The sequence below is a fragment of the Sus scrofa genome, chromosome 13 (assembly GCF_054392235.1).
Source record: "Sus scrofa isolate SSC_HxYL_T2T_F1_AM1 chromosome 13, Sscrofa_HxYL_maternal_Yorkshire_Landrace_v2.0, whole genome shotgun sequence".
Classification (NCBI taxonomy): domain Eukaryota; kingdom Metazoa; phylum Chordata; class Mammalia; order Artiodactyla; family Suidae; genus Sus; species Sus scrofa.
Genome location: NC_139395.1, coordinates 147,022,185 through 147,044,521, shown reverse-complemented (window position 1 = coordinate 147,044,521; position 22,337 = coordinate 147,022,185). Strand labels below are relative to the sequence as shown.

General features: G+C 39.3%; 2 protein-coding genes across 18 annotated transcripts in view; both read left to right on the top strand.

The window, feature by feature from the left end:
- ACAP2 (ArfGAP with coiled-coil, ankyrin repeat and PH domains 2) overlaps positions 1-13,537 on the top strand; it is a 156,146-nt gene extending 142,609 nt beyond the window's left edge. For all 15 annotated transcript variants that reach the window (XM_021070084.2, XM_021070080.2, XM_084990742.1 and 12 more), the window contains 3 exons: positions 188-298; positions 2,965-3,026; positions 9,099-13,537. In XM_021070084.2, coding sequence (XP_020925743.1) covers positions 188-298; positions 2,965-3,026; positions 9,099-9,199 — 274 coding nt within the window. In that variant the 3' untranslated portion in view covers positions 9,200-13,537. The remainder of the gene's footprint in view (positions 1-187; positions 299-2,964; positions 3,027-9,098) is intronic.
- Positions 13,538-17,796: 4,259 nt separating this feature from the next.
- The window catches only part of XXYLT1 (xyloside xylosyltransferase 1), a 201,462-nt gene continuing 196,921 nt past the window's right edge, over positions 17,797-22,337 (top strand). For all 3 annotated transcript variants that reach the window (XR_014824568.1, XM_021070076.2, XM_084990751.1), the window contains exon 1: positions 17,797-18,412. Coding sequence is in view for 2 of the 3 variants with exons in the window: in XM_021070076.2 (XP_020925735.1) it covers positions 17,909-18,412 (504 nt within the window). In the remaining variant the exon portion in view is untranslated. The remainder of the gene's footprint in view (positions 18,413-22,337) is intronic.

The following is a 22,337-nucleotide window of genomic DNA, read 5'->3' as shown; positions in this document are numbered from 1 at the left end:
GAGATTTATAAAATGTTGATCATGACAGATTTTTATTATTAAAGTTAGTATTCAATAAAGTCTTATAGAATGAATCAAGAATTCCTAATAAAATGTTATTTCTATAAGTGTTACTTTTTTTTTTTTCAGGTGAATACTAATTTTTTTCTTATTAGCAATATCTCTAAAATACTGTTTCCTTAAACAGGCAGGTATGTTTATTCCTAAAACGAGGTGCCAATCAACATGCCACTGATGAAGAAGGGAAGGACCCTTTGAGTATAGCTGTAGAAGCAGCCAACGCAGATATAGTGACCTTGTAAGTCTTTTCTTCTCACTTGATTATTGTCCATACAGTGCATTACTTGTACAGAGTTTTGTGCATAGGTGTGAAATTTAGACTTGGTTATTCACTAAAAGCCACACTACTTCTCTGACCATGCTAAATGTATTTATTAAGCACTTTGCATACATGAACTTACTTGCCCCCCTCAACCCTACGAGGAAGGTTTTATTATTATCAGCTTCATTATATAAGGAAGCCACACCACAGATAATTTGAGAAACTAGTAAGTAGTGAAGCTAGGGTTTGAAATCAAGAATCTTGGCTCTAAAACCCGTGTAATAGCTACTTCTCTTATTCTTCCTGGTCAGTAAGAATAGAAAACCAGAGACTTTACTGAGCTGGATTCTGTAACTCTTAGTACAGTACTAGGGTGGGAATTGGATTGATACGGTAACCAGTAATTATACTACTACCAAACGAATTAGAGGATTATAAACAGGGAAGCCAACTGCATTGATGTTAGTAACTTTTGCAGTTGTATTGCCTTTGGTCACCACTGCTTAGGAGACCTGTTAGGGCTTATTTTTTGAAAGAATTATTCACATGAGTACTCTATTCTGAGATAAACATTGTTCTTGAATGTTTGGATACAATTTAATATGATCTCTTAAAGAAAGAATCTTGAAGTCTTAATTTGATTGTCATCTTAGATCACAGTTCTTTGTGACACTTGGAATCTAGGAATGTGATTGTCACCTACACTTTACTGTCAGGTAGGAAGTCTCAAGCTTAAGTTGTATGAACGAAGCCTGGGACTGTTGATTCTTTATTTCTCTTTGTAAACCACTGAAATTCATGTGGATGAATTCATTTGTAAGTGACTGAAATTCATGTGGATGAATTCATGAATTCGCTTTCAAAGAGAAACTCCCTTGACTATCTTGAACTGAGCTCCCACTGGGAATTCTTTTTTTTTTCTTTTCTTTTTATGGACACACTTACAGCATATGGAAGTTCCTGAGCTAGGGTTTGAATCAGAACTGCAGCTGCCGGCCTATGCAGCACTGGATCTGACCACATCTGTGACCTATCCTGGATCCTTAGCCCATTGAGTGAGGCCAGGGATCAAACCTGTGTCTTCATAGAGACTATGTTCGGCTCCTTAACCAGCTGAGCCACAGTGGGAACTCCCCCACTGAGAATTCTTGACTTGCCATATATCCCCTCTCTCTGACCCCTGCCAGATTGAAACAAAACAAAACAAAGAAAGCAAAACGTATTTCTTTGTACTCAGCTTCTTTTTCTCACTGGAGGGATTATTGTTATTGTGGAGGTAATTGTAGGAAAATAAAGAACTATTAAAACATTATAGACTTAAAATTGGAGAAGGGTAAGTTATTAAAGAAAAGATGAGTGGTGTGGAGAAGTTAACCTTGGCTGCAGCTTCCCAGCCAATTCTTATAGTAATAGCCCTTCCTCCTCAAAAATATGTTCCCAGATTGTCTAAATTTTCTCATTTTGTTTTGTATGAGGACGCCAGTTTCATTTAAAATTCTTTTTAAATAGTCATCCTCTCTGAAAAGTCCAAATACGAAAGGGAGACTTATGTTGCTATTATTAATTCACACAATAGTTAAAAAAGAAATTGACAAGGAATTGTATTTTGAAGATAGGAAAAGACCATGTCAGTTACCAGAGAGAGGACGTTAGAAGAGGGGGTAAAAATCTGGGAAGGCCATGAGTATTTGCTGGCCTGACGGACAGGCCAGACGTTCTGAGTAGCAGAGGGGCATCACAGGCATCATTTGCCTCTTCCAAAATGTTACTTATGTTTAGTAAGAAAATGGGAAGAAATTCTTGTTTTCTTAATCCAATGCTGCATGTCTTCCTGCTACCAAGAAATGTAACCCAAAAAAGAATGTATAGTCAGTATGTAACTATGGGAAAATCTTGGTAACCTATGGTCGTTTAGTATAATGTCTATATGTCAGAATATATCCCTAGAATTTATAGGTAAGACATACTGTTTGTATGTCTGGAACTACCTTACTTCAGTGTACACTAAGTGTACTTCAGTGTGAGTTCTAGAATGAACTTATGACAGGCTACTGCTTCCATGCTACAGAAGCAAAATTTCAGCAGTTGGCAGTTACGAGTTTGACAGTTGCTTTAGAAGCCAGGAATTCTCCGTGTCTGAAGGAAGTAAGCTGCCAGTGGTGCTGCAGGGAACCTGCTTAAGTGGAGCTGAAATGTAATTTTTTGAAGTCTTTTATTGTCTTCTCTCATGAGAATTACATAAAATACACAGTTGTTGCTTTTTTTGTGTATCCTTTTTCAGCCGCAGCCATGGTATATGGAAATTCCAGGGCTAGGGATTGAATCCATGCTCCATCTGCCATCTGTGCTGCAGCTGCAGCAACACCAGATCCTTAACCCACTGCTTTGGGCCGGGGATCAAACTGGCAATGCCACAGAGACAGGCTGGATCATTAATCCATTGTGCCATAGTGGGAACTCCAAAATACAGTTATTTTTGTATTTCAGATTGCTAAGAATGATAAGAGCCCTTTTATTTCATTGGTAGATACTAGTAAGAGAAAAAATATATCAGTACATGTCCTAGCTATTTATATAATTCATTAGCTTATGAATATTTATATTGTATAACTTTATCTGAAAATCCTTTTATTTAATTTTAGGTTACGTTTAGCAAGAATGAATGAAGAGATGCGGGAATCAGAAGGACTTTATGGACAGCCAGGTCAATATTCTACTAATAACCATACTGAAATGCAGTATAAGAAATGTATCCAAGAATTTATCAGTTTACAGTTGGAAGAGTCATAGTTCTTTAGCAAGCTAACCTAATACTATAGAGTTTTTATAAATTACTTATAAAATGTGAGTTGTTAGTTATGTACTGTAATTACTGAAATCTTGAGAGTGGCTCACTCTCAAGCCTTTAAAAATCTGTAACTATTCCTCCTACAGTACACATTTCCTTGCTGTATTTAATTCTGGCTGCTGACTTCTTTATCTGCTGTACAGATGTCTTCCACATACATTCCAGTAAAGTGAATGGAATGATACTGTATCTTTCTACACTTACAGCAGCACAACAGTCATTTTCTTTTTGGCTGTCAAGTGAATATAACAAAATTGTTTTCTTTTTGTCATTCAGGGAATTTCTATAAATTGTGTTCAGGGAAAAAACCAAATCACTATGTGTTGACGTATAAAAAGTCAGTATGGAAAATACCTAGAAAAAGTTTATTGAAGTAAGAGTTCTATATTTGACTTAAAAATGAGTTGGAGGTTTAGAAATAAAATTTACCAGTAGGTTAAGAAGTTCATAATGAGAATAGTTTATAAGGTATAGGGAAGAGGTCTCATTTTATCTTGTAGCTTTGCCCCAAGCAGTTGTACAATATCTGTTGGATAAATGGAAGTATTTAGAACAATAATTTGTGAACTTGATGGCAAAGTAGACTTATTAGAGAAATCTCAACTCAAGATCAGCTCACATCTCCTTTTGAGCAATTTTTAATCTTTGAGTTGAGATGTTAAAAATAGCAAGAAATGTTGCTGATCAGATTTTTCTTTGATGAATACATCCTAATTAGACATTCTTCACAAAAGACTATAATAATTAGATCTCCGGTTTCATGAATTTGAGTATATGAATTACTGATTTATCTGTTTTAAATTCATATACATGCTGGTTAAAAATTTTAGGAATTCATGACTGAAATAATTGAGACTGTTCAGTTTTCAGTGAGTATATTTGACTTTTTTCAATGCATATTATTTTAAAAGTGGCTTGTGATTTCATTTATTTTTCCTGTTTAAGTATGTTTTGAGATTTTTGTACTTTATGCTAGTAGCAGCCATTTACTTTTATTTTAACCAGATTAATATGTAATTAATATAAATATGGGGCCATTCCTTTCTCAGAAGACTGTATTTATTACTTAGTTTTGGTCTAATTTAATAGGGAACAAGTAAGACCTTTTGAGAATAGAGGCACTTCAGCTAGATACTTCTAATCTAGGGTGTCCCACTTTAATCCTATGGATCAAATAATACTACTGACTCATGATGTACCAAGATGTAAGAGTGCTGATTAAGGGTGAAGTCTCAGCATTAATTCTGAATTTCACCCATTTGTTTTAAACTTGAATGTTAGATTTTAAATAAGTTATAATTTTGTAATAGATATACTTAACTGATAGTATTACTAGGCCATTTTTGAGGCCTTTGTGTTTAAGCACTTTAAAATGAAAATTATTCAAAGAACATGACCTGATATGCGAGATAAGAGTGAACGTCAAGATTTTAAGTTAATTTATTTCCCCCCCTGACATTTTAAACACATGCGTCTGGTCAGCTGCTCTCTCCTTAAGGTGTTTGCCGATGAAGTTGCACCCAGCTGAATAGTCAGAAGGTCACTGGTCGACTTTGCCCTGGAGCTGGGCAGGTCCTTTATGTTCTTGCAGCTTCTAGTTCCACCCAAACTGCTTGGGCTTCTGCCCCCATTTAGGAGCATTTCACTGTCATTTTATGTATTAGTTTATGAGTGTATACTTTCCATTCATCAGTAGAAAGATTTTTCCAATTTATGGGAATGAAATTTTTTTAAAGCCTCATTTAGAAAAACAAGCTTTCCTACTACCCTCAAGTTTTAGTTTAGAAAAGATTAAAAAATAGAAGTCTAGAGATGGTATATCACTAGAATAAAATGAGATTCTGCTTTGATAATAATTAGGTTTTAAATTCATTTAGAGGGCCTCACATTTGAAGCAGAACAATTTTATACAGGTTACATGATGAAATGGCTTAGCAGTTGTTCTCTGGCTCCTTTTCCTTTATAAGTTTTTGGAGGGTAGATGTTTTTGCTCAGGCAACAGGTCCTTTTTCCCCTCTCTGCTTATCACTGTAAATTGCTCTGTCATAGATTTTGGTTGGTTGTCTTATCCAGATCTTTTTTTTTTTGTTACCTAACAGTAGAAGGGAAACCTCAGAATTCTGGGTAGTTTTAAAATGCAAGTGGAGTTCTGTGCTGCAGTGGATTAAGGATCCAGCATGGTCACTGCAGTGGCTTGGGTCACTGCTATGGCTCAGGTTCAATCCCTGGCCTAGGAATTTCCACATGTTGTGTTTGGCCAAAAAAAAAAAAAAAAACAAACAGGTATTTTCATTATGAAGAGCCCTACCATTTAAAATATTCAGATATAATCTTCAGATATCATGAACCTCTTTTTAGGAAATCCCACTTTTGAACTATCAACAATCCTAAGGTCCTGAGACTCCCTATTTCTTTGCAAGGTGATGTAAGAGCACATATTTCCTAAACAGAAGATGTATTCCCCTTTCAGTTCCCACAACTCTTAGGAGGATTGGGTAGGTGGGTGCAGTATCACACGCTGCTCTCCACTGTTGGAAACCAGGTTGGTGCTTCCCAGTTTCTGGCTCTGTGACTACTCTTTTTTTTTTTTTTTTTTTTTTTAATTTTATAATGATTTTTATTTTTTCCATTATAGCTGGTTTATAGTGTTCTGTCAATTTTCTACTATACAGCAAGGTGACCCAGTCACACATACATGTATACATTCTTTTTTTTTCACATCATCATGCTCCATCATAAGTGACTAGATATAGTTCCCAGTACTATGTAGCAGGATCTCATTGCTTATCCATTCCAAAGGCAATAGTTTGCATCTGTTAACCCCAAATTCCCAATCCATCCCACCCCCTCTCTCTCCCCCTTGGCAACCACAGGTCAGTTCTCTATGTCCATGATTTTCTTATCTGTGGAAAGGTTCATTTGTGCCATATATTAGATTCCAGATATAAGTGATATCATATGCTGTTTGTCTATGACTCTTCTTGATTGTTGGCAGAGTTTCTTAGCCAATGAAAATCACCTCTTTAGTGAACCACTGGTTATGTGAGCATGTTGCTGGCAAAGACTGATGGTTGATCTAATCAGTTATAAAAATGAAGCTGTAATCAACCCAGAAAGAGCAGGATCATACACTGATCACCTAGGGGTGGGGTCATACATGCTGCCGAATCTTGCAGGGGAGTACATTTAAGAGAAAATCAGCAAAATCTTGGATCATAACTGCTGTTGCAGTGCTTATTCTGAATACCAAAAATCAAAAACCTTTTTAAACTATCAGTGGAAATTTAGCAGTCCATTTTTTAAAAACTCACATCTGTCGAGGCATATAGGAAAGTTAACCTTCTGAAGAGAAACAGAATGTGATTAAGTAATTTAAAGAATATAACTTAGTATTACAAATATTGGGTGGTTAGTTGTTTACTGTTGATAATAAAGTGTTAAATGTACTTATATGAACTTTCCAGGGCAACATATTCTGGGTTGTGGTTTATGTATTCTAGTGTAGAACAAGTTATATTTGCTGTGGGAAACATTTCAAGTGATTAAAATTGTATTTAAAAAATCACATTGAAGTTCAATTTGTGTTAACTATATTAAATATCTTAGTCACTATTGTTATTGTAATGTATGCTTTTTGACTATATTTTGAGGTCTAAGAAAGGTATTATATTAATTAATGTTTGGTTAGAAACTGAATGTTAACAAAAAGTTTTGTGTATGTGTGTGAAGGTGAGACTTCTTTTTGTATTGTATTAACTCTTCTAAATGTGTTCAGTAAGTGAAACCAATGATTAGTGTAGCACCAACACTTTCCTTCAAGGAAGCATTTAATTCAGTGAATAAAAAGTCTTATAATTTATTTTGCATGGTACAATGGTACTACTAAAATGTACTTGTGGACTGGATACTAGATAATTTAAAAACAAAAAACTGGTGAACCACAAAAAGAAAAAAATCCCATAGCTTGTTATGCAAAATATGCATTGCTAATAGTAGAAGCCATATATTGCCATTGTACTGTTGTAATACTTAAGAATGCTCATCTGGTGCTATCTGTAAACTATTTGGCATTAGTGTCTGCTAGATCCTTCTTCCTACTTTTTCTCGAATGTATAATGTGTGCCTTTTAAGTTACTTCTGGTGTTGAATGGTACAATCAGTGTGGTATTTTTGTATTATAATCTGCACTTTACACTTTCTTGGAAAGTAAAATTCCAGACTCTCCAGTTCGAATAGTATTTTTAAAATATTTATAATGTTTACAATAAATATTTTAAATATTTTAATTCAACATCTAAGAATAAGAAAAATTTTAAATATTTTGTATGGTTTGTTAATTGATATTTTCATGTTTGTCTCTTCTTAGTTTATTTTATATCTTTTAGATTGGCTAAAAACGGGAATAGATTGTAGTTTGTCTTTTAATGTAGGGTAAACTTTTATGAAATCATGGGTATATTTGGATTGTCTCACCAGTTGTTCCAGCATATCAACCTTTATTTTTATTGTTTTAGTAACAATGGTATGAGTTAGATCTTACTCTTAGCCTACCTATTATGATTCTCTTCTTACTGTATTTTTTTCTTTTTAAAGTAGATTGATTCAGGTCATGAGAAAATTTCCAGGGCTAAATGAAAACTATCTAGAGATTTTAATAACTTGCTTTTTACATTGACTAAATATTAAAAGCATTAAAATTTTTTATTGAAAATCCTGGGTTATTCTGTTAGACCTTTTTACTAGATCTTTATCCCTCTCCACCCATTTTTTTTTTTGATTCTCCAGCTTTTGGTATGACATCTGTTGCCTCAAAAAAAAAAAAATCTCGCTTTTTAAAAGCTGACAAAACTTACTGCACTATTAGCAACAACTATAGCAATGAGTTTGTAACAAGATGGATGCAAGGTATTTTATGGGAAATAATTATAAAACCATGTTGCACCAATAATCACCTAAAACAGTATTTGAGAGTCTAAATCTTGAAAACAGAACTATGCCAAACATAAACAAATTAATGTGTTTTACAGGAATCATTCATGATGAATGATTCATTTTGAAAATAAGATTTTATTTTATGCAAATCTATTGTCTGAGGAGTTAATCTGTATGTGTGTATATAGTTTTTCATCACAAGAAGAATAGTATTTAATCTGCTATAATATCAGTATCTATACACTTCTCTGCAAGCATATTTGTACGTACATACACATGTATTACTCTAACAAATGTCTGGTGTTTATTATGCTTCTCTCATAGCATCCCTGCTCGTATGACTTACCCTTAACAAAAACACTTCTGACTAAACTATGATTTTAAAGTCATTTTCTAGGCTTTATTATTTTATAAGCTTAGTAAACACTGGATTAGGTGCATTAGTTTTAGTTAAGTGTTGAAATTTGAGTACAGGCTTACTTTTTCATATGTGTTTAAAATACCTTTAATGAAAAAATATTAAAATAGGAGGCTTTTTTCTTTCTACCTGGTCTTGTCTTTCTAATAACTTGCATCCATCAGAAACATTAGTATTTGTTTTTGGTCTTTTCTTTGACCTTGATCAAGGGAAATATTTATTTAAAATATGCCTGGTTTATTATACTTCATTCAGAATGACTTTTATTTCTCATGTGTTAATAAATGTATTTCTTCACATTGCTTTAAAACACTTGCATCTTGCTCTTTTCTAACTCTGAACTTTCCTCTGTGGCTGCATCTGAGGTGCTTTTTTCAGGTATAGTTTTATTTTTTCTTTCACTATATACTTTCCCAGAACTTACGTTTAGTTGGTCTTATTTCTTCCAAAAATGCTCATCTGAATAAAATTTTAATGTAATGAATTATAAAATAGTTACTAATCATAAAAATGAATGTTGTTTATTAGTACTTTCATTGTATACATTTTAAAAGTCTCCTTATTTTACTTTCATGCAGGTGATGAAACTTACCAGGACATTTTTCGTGATTTCTCCCAAATGGCGTCCAATAATCCAGAGAAACTAAACCGTTTCCAGCAAGATTCACAGAAATTTTGAATTTTTTTAAGAAGGGGAAAATAGTAAATCTGGTTACTCCCTAAAGTATACATCTGAAAACTCACAGATTTTTACTGTTTCAGTGTCTACTTAATTTTAGTAGATACTGAGTGGTTTGAAAAAAAGGTGCCCATTCATTGATATTTTTATAAATCAAAACATAGAGCTCAAATAGTTGGGAGAGGAACCTACCTTAAGACTTGGCTTATTTTTTTTTTTAATATCTGTTTAAAGGTCTATTTTTTACAGATAAAAGTTGAATCTAGACTTAGCCCATCTCTAGGTTGCAAGATCGTAAGAGTTTAGATAGATCTCTTTTTGCCAGTGGGTGATAGCATTGATTTTTTTGTTGTTGTTCTGAGCACTGTGCCCAGGGTCGTTCCTTCAAGTACGTTTGCATCACATGGGAGCCTGATGTCCTATATGGCTGAAGAGTATGTCTTTGCTATAGCTCCCTGATGTTGGTGGCTCAGAAATAGCTTTTTTGCTTTTTGGTAGCCTAGCTATCATATACATATTATGTAATTTAACTGTTAGAGCTAGAGAATATGTGTCCCCTACTTGTTCGTAAATGCAGTACTCAGTTATTGTCCAGTGCTTTAACATACGTATAATGACTGTACAGATTGACATAACTCAGTTCTTTAGATTTATTCCATTTTATGAAGCAAAAAGAAGCCCTTAACATTTTTTTTTTTTTTTTAATTACCAGAAGACTCTCATAGAAGTTGTAGTTCTCTATTGTTGGGTTGATTCCTTAAAATCTTGACAAACTTATTGATGTAATAAAACTGTGTTTCAAAGGTTACTTGAATGTTGCAAAATTATGCTTTCATCAGATTATAACCATCAAAGGAAATGTTGATTTATAAGATAATGTGGAACATTTTTATATTTGAAATTTGTCCTTTTCAAGATAGATTTTTGTTACTGCTCCTAGTGAAAGGAAAATCTCCATAAAAGGAGGGGGGAAAAAACCTGTTTTTTAGTTTATCCTAAAATATATGGCAATAAATTGCTTTTTAATCTTTCTAACTTCTACCCTGTGTACTCATACACAGTATATACTCTTTTAAATTATACCATCTATATTGCTTTAGTATTTAGTTACATGAGTCATAGACCCTTGAGTTTTAAAGTATTATGGATATACTAATTTTCCATGTTTATATTACAGATTAGTCCGATTGACACAGCTTGTCAGAAGTATAAAATAATTTGCCTTATGGTTTCTTTCTAATATTGTCAGCAATTAAGTTTAATTGTCTTTTCCATGTTACATGTAATATTACTGATACTCAGTTTCTAAATAAGAGAGATTTTAAAACTTGAGTTATCAGATAAGTGGAGAAATTATATTGGATGAATAATAAATTTTCCAACATTTTCCAACGAGAAGTAAGTAGAATTTTCTAAGTTGATTGACCTTCAAATCAGAATTTGTCTACACATCAGTTATACTAAAATTCACATCACAAAAAGGTTCCATATTTGGCCAAATTGCCTGCATGTGATGCTTAGTTAATAATAATCACTGTGCATTAGATCAGGATAAAAATATATTTAAGGATTATTTCTAAGGCAGTGCTAACTGTCAAAGCCTTGTATGTTAACTACAACAATAACAGAAACATTAAATCTTTGCTGATTCACCTCAGTCACAGATCACCTGACTGCAAAAGTTGGATTTGTAGCATTTTTATTAGTGTACCTTGAAATTAATTGTCTGAAAGCTCAAGGATAAGGAAATCTGTTGAGAAAAGAAAGAAAGAAGGAGAAAAGGGAAGAAAAGGAAAAGCCCCACTTTTCCTTTGTGGTGTCTCTTTCCTGTTTTGACCCTAGGACTTCAGCTGACCTTTACCTGAGGCAGTTTTTCTTTTGGATCCAGCCTTTGGTCTTCAGGGCACTTTTGGGATCTCTAGTTGTGAAAGCAGTTCTTTATGACACTCTTAACATCTGTGGCTTCAGTCATGAGTTGTTAATGTGGCAGTAATTAGTGTCTACTTAAATTTAGTAATTAGAGATGTACTCACAGTTCACTAAAGATGATCAACAATCATGGTTCTAAATATCTTCAGAGAAAGTGAAATCTTTAAGAGTACAAGGGTACCTGTACATACAAAAATACATTGCTGTGGCTTGATTTCTTGAAGGTGCCAAGACTCAACTTGCATTAAATTTGGCAGAAATGATTCAGTAGTATAACAGCAAGGCTTTAAAGTAAATTAATGGTTACAAGTAGTTACAGAGTAGCTTGGTTCTTAACCAAGGTGAATTTAGCTGTGTCAACTAATAGCTTTTCTATAGTATGTAACAAATCTGAGTTTTCCTATGCTGTGAATTATTAAATACAATATGATATATTATAGTGTAAAGAATGTTAGTCATACTCTTGGGCTTCATAAGTAAGTTCATTTGTGCTTTGTTTTCTTACTCTAACTGATCAGCTGGTATTAGTTTAGGATTCCTTATCATTCCATCAACTCATTATAATTAGCTCATTAACTTAAAAATTAGATTAATCTCAAAATAAGAATAGCAGTACTATGAGGAATTCATAAAATGCAATTTCATGTTAGAACTAGACTAAAGGTAATTGCATGGTTATTTGCAATTTTTCATTATAACACTTACATGTTTACGATTTCTAAGGTTTTACCTTTGGTACAGTCCTTAGGAATTTAGAAGTTTCCAGGGATTCACTACATTACAGTGTTCGCCTAATTGATACTGGTCTTCACTGTGGATTTTAATGAACTTTAGTGTTTACTTTCTAAAACATAGATTGCACTTGGAATGTTACTTTGGTTCTTCATGAACGCATTTTGTGAAAAAAAAATGATACTTTCACAGTTGGAGCAACTTGTTTGTGACGTGTTAAGCAATATTTAAAAAAATATAATTTTACACATGTAAAGTGTAGTCATAATAAGCCAAATTGTATTTAAGACTAAATTTACTGTCCATTTTGAATAAGACATTCCCACATTACTTTTATATCGTCAGATTAACTCTTCTGTTTGATAGCACTTTCCCCTGTGGACATGAGCTGGAAAAATGATATATTTTTATAGGATTGTTTGTCCAGAATGACTTCAGATATGCATGATATAGTGGAAAGAGCACTGACTAGTAATTTCTACGCTTTTTGGATTCAGAGCTCCTCACAAAAAGAAAAAATGAGGGGGCGGGACAAGGTGAAACTATAACAACATCCCTTTGTGTACTGTTCCGCTGCTCACAGCGTACTCTGGCATTACTTTCTCTCTCAGGATTCTCACGGTAGGACTTCTGAGATCTTAATCAAGGAGTGCCAGCGTTGTCTCTGCCAGCAGAGGGGGTCTCTGCTTTGTCCATTGATGGCATAGCTGACACCAGAACCCCTGTACGGCTGACTACTAGTCAGAGGCACTTTACTCGTATCATGGAATGATTTGAAATCTTTGTAAAGCAGCAAAATCTGATAATGACTGCCAGCTTTCCTTGTATACTCCAAGTATTCCGGAGAACCTGGATATAAGATTACTTTGAAGGAATAGATTAGGATTTGAAGACATTACAGTGTAGGGAATTTTATATTTGTGCAGTAACAAACATTAATCAAGGCAAAACGTTGTAAAAGTAGTTTTAATTCACCTTAGGTTTTATTAGTGTCTTAATGCTTCTAAATGAAGACAACTAAAAGGGGCACCAATTTTGTTTGGCTAAATCCTGACATCTAAAAATACAGATTTGTGGGCATCTTTTTCTATTCACATAAATTTATTGACTAAAATGAGATAATGGGGAGGGGGAAGCAAGGTTCGATTAAATAAAATTTTCTCTGCATTGGTCTTTTCCCTATCTTATCTAGATTTTCTTATTTTTCCTCACCATGCCTCCCACTTTTTGGGTGTTAATTTTAAACAGGGAAAGCTCGCTACATTACAAAGGATGTTGGCACCACTTATTTTACACAAAGGCTAAAGGTTGACTTTTGGAAATGATGAGCTACTTTTCCATATGTGTTTACTTGTGCTTTGTGATATTTCTGGATCATTCCAGTCATAAAGACTTATTACATGTAATATTTCTTGCTACTTGTGAAAAGGTGTATTTTTAAAGAATGTATAACCAACAATCCATTTACTTTTTATTAGTATGTAGAGAATTTATTTGTATCTAATTCATGAATGTAGTTTTACTATAGGATGTCATTGTAAATGGAGCAAAGTACATTATCTTTATAGTTATTCTAAAATGTACATTATGTAAGAATTGTAAATATTACACCTGATTAAATACTTTGTATACTGAGAAATTATGTCAAGTCAATAAAATCTCACCTCTGGCACAGTTCTTCTATGCTCAGACTTCTACTTTGTTGTGAACTACAGTTGTAAACATACTTGCTAACAACTATCATGTTTAAGATCCTGAATTGATGTCCAGCCCTATCAGATTGGTCCAGATTGCTTCAATCATCAAGTTCATTTTTATCTTTTAAATATTTTTTTTCTGCCTGATTATGACTCCCAGTTCATTAGCCAAAGACCACAAAAGGCTTTCTTGGCCCTCGTTCTTATTTTTTTCCATGTATGATTGAAATATCTGTTGAAGTTTCTAATCTAGGCAACACATTCACACTTGATCCTTTTAGCAAGCAAACAAAAACATGTTTTTGCATGAATTGAAATTAAAGGAACAAACCTGGAAGTGAACCGCCTGCTTTTGCCTTTTCTTTAAAAGTTAATCAAAAGCCTAGACATAAAACTCTCCTTTGTAATTTGCTTTATTCCACTTCGTTTCATTCTCAGAATGGTTCTTTGATGAAGAGAACCCAAACTGATAGTGCTTTAAATGAAAAAATTAAAATTGGACAAAATCAAGAGTTCAGCTTATCTGCTGACCTGTCACATTTTGAGAGCTCCCAGGCCATGCATCTCGTCAATACTGTTTTGAACAAGGCAGATTATAGAACATGCTAATCAGTTTAGGGAGTGCCGTTCCTAGTACTGAGGAGGAACTGTTACTTCCTTGGTATATGTATCCTTCTAGACCTTTGGGCATATGTATTTATATACAATGGGATGATACTGTTTTGCTACCTGCTGCTTTTTTTTTTTTTTTTTTTCCTTTTCTTTTTTTGTAGGGCTGCACCTACAGCATATGGAAGGAGTTCCCAGGCTAGGAGTTGAATCAAAACTGCAGCAGCTGGCCTACACCACAGCCACAGCAACACAGGATCTGAGCCACGTCTGCGACCTACACCACAGCTCATGGCAACGCCGGATCCTTAACCCACTGAGCAAGGCCAGGGATTGAACCCGCAACCTCATGGATACTAGTCAGGTTCATTACCACTGAGTCACAACAGGAACTCCTGCCTACTTTTGTTAATAATGAGGAACAATTTTCTAAGTCCTTAAGTAACCTGCATCACTTTGGGGAGAATTTGAAAAAATATTTTTATGAAAAATTTCGAGCATATAAAAAAGTAGAGATAATAACCTTGGTAGCATTAGCTCATGGCTAACATTGTTTTATCTATATTCCCACCCATTTTTCTCTTCCCTGTTTTTTTTTTTTTTTTTTTAAACCAAATGCCAGACTTTTCAACAAGTTGTCAAGTATGTATCTCTAAAAGAAGGACTCCTAAGAATCACCTCCTTAAACTCTGAAACTATATACTCGGTATTCAAACTTGCCCAGTGTCTTAAATTGTTCTTTGAAAAAAGGTTTTTCAAATCGGAATTCACGTAAGTTCCATTCGCTGCAATTGGCTAATACATCTCTTGAGTCTCTATAGGTTCTTCCTCCACTTATCACTTAAAAAAAAAGTCGGATTCGTTTCCACTGCGCCATGGCAGGAACTCTGGATATATTACTTTTAATGACAGTACTTATTTTAGTTTCACTTTAGTGATGAACATTTGGTTCCAATAGCTTAACATAAGCCTAGGTCTGCATTACCCTTACGCCTGAATATTTTGAGTACATTCTTTATTGTTTCCTTAGGATGAATTCCTAGAAGTGAAAATGCTGGTTCATAATGTGTGGGTATATCTTTCAGGCTCATTCAGTGAATCAGGCACTGTTTTAGGTACTGGGAATATTATGGGTGAAAAAGTAGACATACTATCTGTTCTCTTGGAGTCTTTTCTTCTTGCAGTGGAGAAAGATGGGACCGGGTAGTTCATAGATGGCCCTATGGGATCCTTGAGGATGGTGCCTCAACTGGACACTGGATGGGCTGTGTTTAGAGACCACTTCTCTGGGCAGTGACCTCTAAGACAAGGTCCGAAGCAGGACAGGTTGGCGGGGTGAATATCCAGGACAGTGCTTTTCAAACTTTGGCTTGTAAAAGAATCACCATCAAGGTCCAGGCTCATGGATAATAATAGGGCCCTTGTGTTTTAACTAAGCTTCCCATTGCTTCTGATGTCACAGCAATGCAGGATCCCAGCTGTATCTGCGAACTACACCACTGGACAAGGCCAGGGATCGAACCCGAGTCCTCATGTAGACTAGTTGGGTTCACTAACCACTGAGCCATGATGGGAACTCCTCTGTAAAATTTATTTTGTTGTTCACTTTTATTCATAAATTCCAGGAGTAGTGATCTTACAAAGGTTTGAAAAATAAAATATTTGTTGAATGGATTATAAAATAAGTGGCAGGGAAAAAAACCCACCTTATTGATGGTGTGTGTGTGGGGGGTGACTAAAAGGCACAAGTCCAGAATTATCTCTCCGTTATAAATGAACAATAGTTAGAATGTAATAATACAGCAGTAGCACTCTGCTTTGGGGATTCTGTGGTACATGTAATAAAGTCTTAGTAGAGATTTGGGATTTAGTATTGTAAATACTCTAGAGAAGCTATGATTGCTAAATTATATTTTGCACTTGTTGGATCTCTAGGCTTCGTTTTAGAATTTGGTGTTTAGGGAGTTCCCATCATGGCACAGTGGAAACAAATCCAACTAGGAACCAGGGGGTTGTGGGTTCAATCCTTGGCCTTACCTGGTAGGTTAAGGATCCGGGGTTTCTGTAAACTGTGGTGTAAATCGCAGATTCTGCTTGGATCTGGTGTTGCTGTGGCTGTGGAGCTACATAGGCTGGGAGCTACATAGGCTGGCAGCTACAGCTCCGATTGGACCCCTAGCGTGGAAATGGTAAGACTTGGGTAAGGATCCTGGCTCCATTATTTGTTAGTCAACTACATTTGGGGAGTTAGTTTCTCTAAATCTCATGTTCCTCAATTGTCAAGTGCAAATAACACTGCTTCTTAATGTTGTGAGGATTAAATGAACTAAAGTAAAACCCTGTTATTCAAGCAAGTTCATTCTGCTATTGCGGTCCCCACTCTGCCCCGCAAGGTGAGTAGTATGTTGAGTTTGTTGCCAAGACTGCTTCGGAAGTCCAGTATTATTCAGATAAATGTTGCTCCAGTTGAAAAGAACAAGAGTTAAAAATGAGATGAATTGTGGTTCTGGGAACCCAGTTGAGAAATAATGGGATGTTACAATAAATGGGCGGGAGGGAATTTGTGTGTGCCTGTGTTTTCACCTGCACCTCTTTCAAGCATGCAGACCCTTGTGCATGTTTACTTATGTAGTTGGCAGTGTCCAACTATACTGTCAAAACTGCCACTGTGTGACCTTGGACGAGTGACCTCAGCTGTGCCTCAGTTAGGAATTTCCTGGAGTTCCTGTTGTGGTTCAGTGGGTTAAGGACTTGATGTTGTTTCTGTGAGGATGCAGGTTTGATCTCTGGTCTTGCTCAGTGGGTTAAGGATCCCACCTTCCTGCAAGCTGTGGTCACTGCTGTGCTGCTGTTTCCATCTCTGGCCCCAGAGCTTCCACATGCTACAGGTGTAGCCAAAAGGAAAAAGAATTTGCAAAATTACCTGTTACATATTAAGTCTTTTTTAAAATGTTTAAGTTTTTGTTTTGTGTTTTGTGTGTGTGTGTGTGTGTGTGTGTGTGTGTGTGTGTGTGTGTGTGTGTGTGTTTAAGGAGTATCACGATCTTTGGTATTACTCCCCTTCAGAGCTCTGGGCTCCTCTAAATTTTGGGCATTTGGGCCCCCCTGGTGGCCACACCTTTAAATTGCTTCCAGTGGGCCTCAGAGTTGCCAAGTGAGGTGGGCAGGCGATTTACACCTTGGTTGTCATTCCACCTTCACTGAGAATGGGGAAGGAGTGGCCAGTGTAAATTCTTTAGCCCCAGCTAAACTCCAAGGTGTGAAAGGAGTCAGAGAGAGGACTTGAGGCCTTCAAGAAATTAGAGGAATAACGGTATAAAGAGAAAAATGTTTTTTGCCCAATTTAGTCTTTTGAGTAGCCGAGGGCTTAGCTTTGGTTTCTAGCGTCTGGGGCTGGGCACTTAAGAGGGCCATTTTTCACAGACGGTATAGCCAGCTGGCCTCTCTGTCTTGGTCCTCACCAGATCCTCTGACCACCTGGGGGATGGGGGTCGGGGGTCGGGAGTGAATCCCGTGAACTCGCGGCACATCTCGGCTGTAATCCTTCCGAGCCTAGGACCCAGCGGCTGCAGGACAGCCCTGGCCCCGCCTCTCGAGCATCAGCGCTCGTGGATTGGCCCTCGGCAGCAAGGCTCCGCCCCCGCCATGGCTGCCGCCCGCCGACTGAGCTACTAAGTGGCTACCGGGGTATTGGTCTCCGCTGCAGTTTCCCGGCTGCTCTGTGTCGGCGGGCTGGTGGCGCATGGGTCTCCTCCGAGGCGTGCCCCCATGCGCTCGGGCCATGGCACGCCTGGGCGCTGTGCGCTCCCACTATTGTGCGCTGCTCCTGGCCGCGGCGCTTGCGGTCTGTGCCTTTTACTACCTCGGCTCCGGCCGGGAGACCTTCTCCAGCGCCACCAAGAGGCTGAAGGAGGCCCGCGCCGGGGCCCCAGCCGTGCCCTCGCCGCCGGTGCTGGAGGTGGCGCGGGGCTCCGTGGCGCCAGCCCTGGGTGCTAAGGCCAAGAGCCTGGAGAGCGGCGGGGCTGGGCCGGTGGACTACCACCTGCTGATGATGTTCACCAAGGCGGAACACAATGCCGCGCTGCAGGCCAAGGCTCGCATCGCGCTCCGCTCCCTGCTGCGCCTTGCTAAGTTCGAGGCGAATGAGGTGCTTAACCTGCACTTCGTGAGCGAGGAGGCCAGCCGCGAGGTGGCCAAGGCCCTGCTGCGAGAGCTGCTGCCGCCCGCCGCCGGCTTCAAGTGCAAGGTGAGCAGGGGCCTCAGCTGGAGGCTCCGGGCGGGTGGCTCTGTCAGTGCGCGCGCCCCACCAGGCTCAGGGGGTCGGGAGGGAGGCGACTTCGCTGCGCTGCCTACTGTCAACGCCAACTCGCACCCTCTCCCCGAAGTGGACTGGAGGCATCGTCGGGGGCGTGTCCGGGTGGGTGCCTCGGCGTTAGCTGACTACCCTGACCTGGTATCCCCCTTTAACTGTGGCCCCCTTGAGAATCGGCACGCCCCTTCCTTACTAGCGTTGCAGGGTTCACTGGTGAGTGCCTTCACAGTCTGCCCCTCTTTTTAATCTCCTCCAGTCTTTGGCTTTTGAGGATGGAACAGGTCATTTGAAGGCACCAGTATTCTTCTGCTGCAGAATCTGATAGACAGGGTCGTAGGCCTCTTGAATTCTTGAAGTTACAGTGGCATTTCTCATAGCTCCAAGGTATCTCAGTCGGAACTGGTCAAGCTCCAGTGTGAACCACCTCATCTCCTTTATGTGTCCCTTCTCCCCCACCCTCTAGGGTCATGAGCTCATTTAGAGAAGCAGAGGGTTCTTCCCAGGGAGGAAGAGAACGCTCCAGGAGGTACAGATAAGATCTGGGGAGAGCAGGGCAGAGCTAGTCATTGGACCAACCTGCCTCCTCATCCTCTGGCTTCACCACCTGGCTCTGCTCGGGGATTCCTAGCTTAGTGTCAATGGCCTCAGTTAAATTGCTTGCCTCCTTTTAACCTCATGGTTGCACAGAGGGGACTGATTTTGGAATAGGAATAGTAGGTGATCTTAAAAGATGGAGCCTGATGGTGGGGGGAGGGGTGGTGAGGGGAGCTGATGCCAGCATCCTGCAGGCCTCCAGGTCTCTTGTTTGTTGACTACAGAATCGATTTCTGGGTGGTGGGCCTGGCTCTCCACTCCAACCTACATTTTTGTCCTTCCTCTGCATGTACCTTAGATCTTAATTGTACTGAATGAGCCTTTATACAAGCTCTCTTCTCCACCCAGAATGTCCTTCCTTCTCTCCTGGGCCTTTGGCCACTCTTTGCTTTCACCCCCCCCCAGGAATGTCCATAGACTTAGGGACAATCTGTGCCCAGCCCTTGACAGATCTCTATTCCAGCTTCCCCTGCCCAGAAGAAATGAGCCCTCCAGGAACACCCACCGTAGTCAGAGAGTCCATGATATAGAAATCCAGGTCCTGGAACTTGTGGCTGGAGGGGCCCCAGAGACCCACTGTCTCTGTTGGGGTTTTTCAGCCTGGGGCTCAGTTTCCCTAATTGCAGTCTCTGGGGGTGGCCCTTAGGATTCTAATGTTTGAGAGATTCTGTGCTAGTCCCAGGGAGCAAACCAAGGGCCCTTGATCATAGGGCCAGTCTGTGCAAAACTGGGATTTGACTGGCTCTCCAGACATCAGCTCGAAGACTGTCATTGTCATCGCTTCACTTTCTGAGTCAGAGTTTGTAACTCCCGCCTACTGTACCACATTGCCAGGGCTCTACTGTCTCCTTGAGCTCCAGCTACAGTGTCTTGTCACATACCCTCTGCTGTCCGGCCTACCTGCCCCTTCTTCCGTCGTTCCACTGGCAGGGTACCCTTACTCTCTGCATCACTGAGAGTTGCCCATCTTCAGATGCCAGCCCCCCCCTTGGAGCCTTCCAAAGAATCCCCATCTGAAAGACACGTCTGCCTCTTCCTTGCATACCTCCCTGTGCTGTGACTACAAGACGTCTTATCTCCCATCCCTATGCTGGCCATGCAGCAGAGGCACGGAGACTACTGGTCCAGGGCAGGTCCAGCCTCAGGACCAGGGTTCCCTTCTTGGAGTTTGTGTTTCATGCTCTGACTCCCTTCCTCTGCTGGGCCCAGTTCTGACAGCCACAGCCATTGCCCAAGGCCTGAGGCAGCTGCAGATGGCCACACCACCCCTGCTGAGGCACCAGGAATGGGGCTATGTTCATATAAGGACTCATCAGTTCTAGCTAAAATGACTCCTATTCCTTTTGGATTGTTTTTTTGTGAACCTATTCTCTGTTTGTGACAGAGGATGCTCTTTTTTCTTTAAATGTGTTGTCCTAAAAGATTCGCCTCATTTTATTTGTCATTGAATTCTTCCTTGGGTTTGGAATATTCCTGAAAGGAATGCTTCTCTTGGAACCACTTCACACCTACCTTTCCCTCTGCTTGGAGACTGCCTCCATCCCTGCTCCCCATCCTTGACTAGTACTCTGCTTTCAGGTCTCAGTGTAAATGTTATGTCCTTGGTCAACCTTTCCTTGGCCCCCATTGTGCCCTCTCATCACACCAAGGACTTCTCCTTACAGTGACATGACTGTATCACTTCTCATGGTTGTCATTATATAGGTATTGAATGAATTAGGTATCTACCTTGCTAGACTGTAAACTCCTTAAGGACTTGGACCCTGACTTCCTTTAAGGGTCAGCCCCGCACTGAACATCACGTCTCACACGTGGGAGTGCATCTTATACTGAGAAGTATTTTTTTCAGTGTTAATTAGGAGGAAGGAACTAATTGACTCTGAGCTGGAAGGGATCTTCAAGAATGTACGGCGCGGCACCCCAGGTGAGGAGACTTATCTAAGGCCCCATGGGGAGTTACTGACCTGGCTGGGGCTGGACCCAAGTCCTGGGCCACTGTTTTTCCCTTTGTACCATGTTCTCCCTTTAAGGAGCACATCTCTCTTGTAAGAGAAGGTGAGAGAACAATCCACTCCTCGGGAGAGTTACTCTAAAGTGTGTTAGAACTCCTTGGGAAGAGGGAGGCAGCTCCTGGCTCAGCCAGCTGTCTGTGAACAGCCTGGGAGCTCTTCCTCCTCAGGGAGGGATCTGGGGCTCTGCTCTGCAGGGGAAAGGGCAGGGCAGGACAGCAGGGAGCCGGCCTAGGACTCAGCTCACACTCGGGAGTTCTCTTCTCTGGCCATTTTCAAATGCCACTGAAATGGTTGCAGAAATCCATCACAGAACATTACTAGTGACTTTAGGTTACATTTTGGTTATTGCGTATTAGCTAAAAAGCCATTCTCTTAACCAGAAAAATCTCGTTTTGATTATAATTGAAAGTCTTTCTAAATCTACTGGTTTGTTCTCTCCTAACAGTATGGAAATATATTATTTGCTCACATATTTAATAAACCTGTTATGTTCAAGGTACTGGCTTAGGAGCTGCTCATTTAATAGGTCTATGGAGTAACTGCATCAGACTCTCCTGGGAATGCTTACAAGTACAGAATCATGGCCCCTGCCCCAGCTTATGGGTCAGAATCATCTCCTGGTGGGGCTTAGGCTGTATGAGGCTGTAAACTTGTACGAGGCTGTGGCAGCAGGCGTAGGGGGGCCCTGCTGTGAGGGATTTAGGAAGGCCCGGTGCTCTCCTGCCCTCTTTCAGTCCCAGCTCTGATGTCCTCTCCTCTGAGCAGCCTTACCTGTGAGCACAATGCCTGGCACATAGTAGGCCTTCAGGAAGCATTTGCCTTTCATCCGGACTGTGCTGGCTCTGCTGGACTGAGGAAGGCTACCTCATGCCTCATTCCCACTCAGAACCCCTGCTCCTGGGCTCGCTGTCACTCCACGTCATGCCAGCTCTCCAGCCCCACAGCAGCTGGCTTCAGTGTCCCTGTCCAGCCTTTCCGCCCTAAGCTGCAGAAGGCACCGTCCCTTCTCTTGGAGCTTTGCTCGCTTTGCTTCCAGCCATCTGTTTCCCCATTCTGTCCATCAAGTGGGATCCCACACATCTAAAACTTAGGTCCAGACCTGTTTCATTTATAAGGCTTCCTAGCTGTATTATGTTTGATAGAATATGCTATGGGGACCCCAATTAGTGGTAGTTTAAGCACGATGGAGCTTTATTTCCCATTTGAACAGAGTCCAGAGGTAGGTATTCCCGGTCCGGCATAGGAGCTTCGCG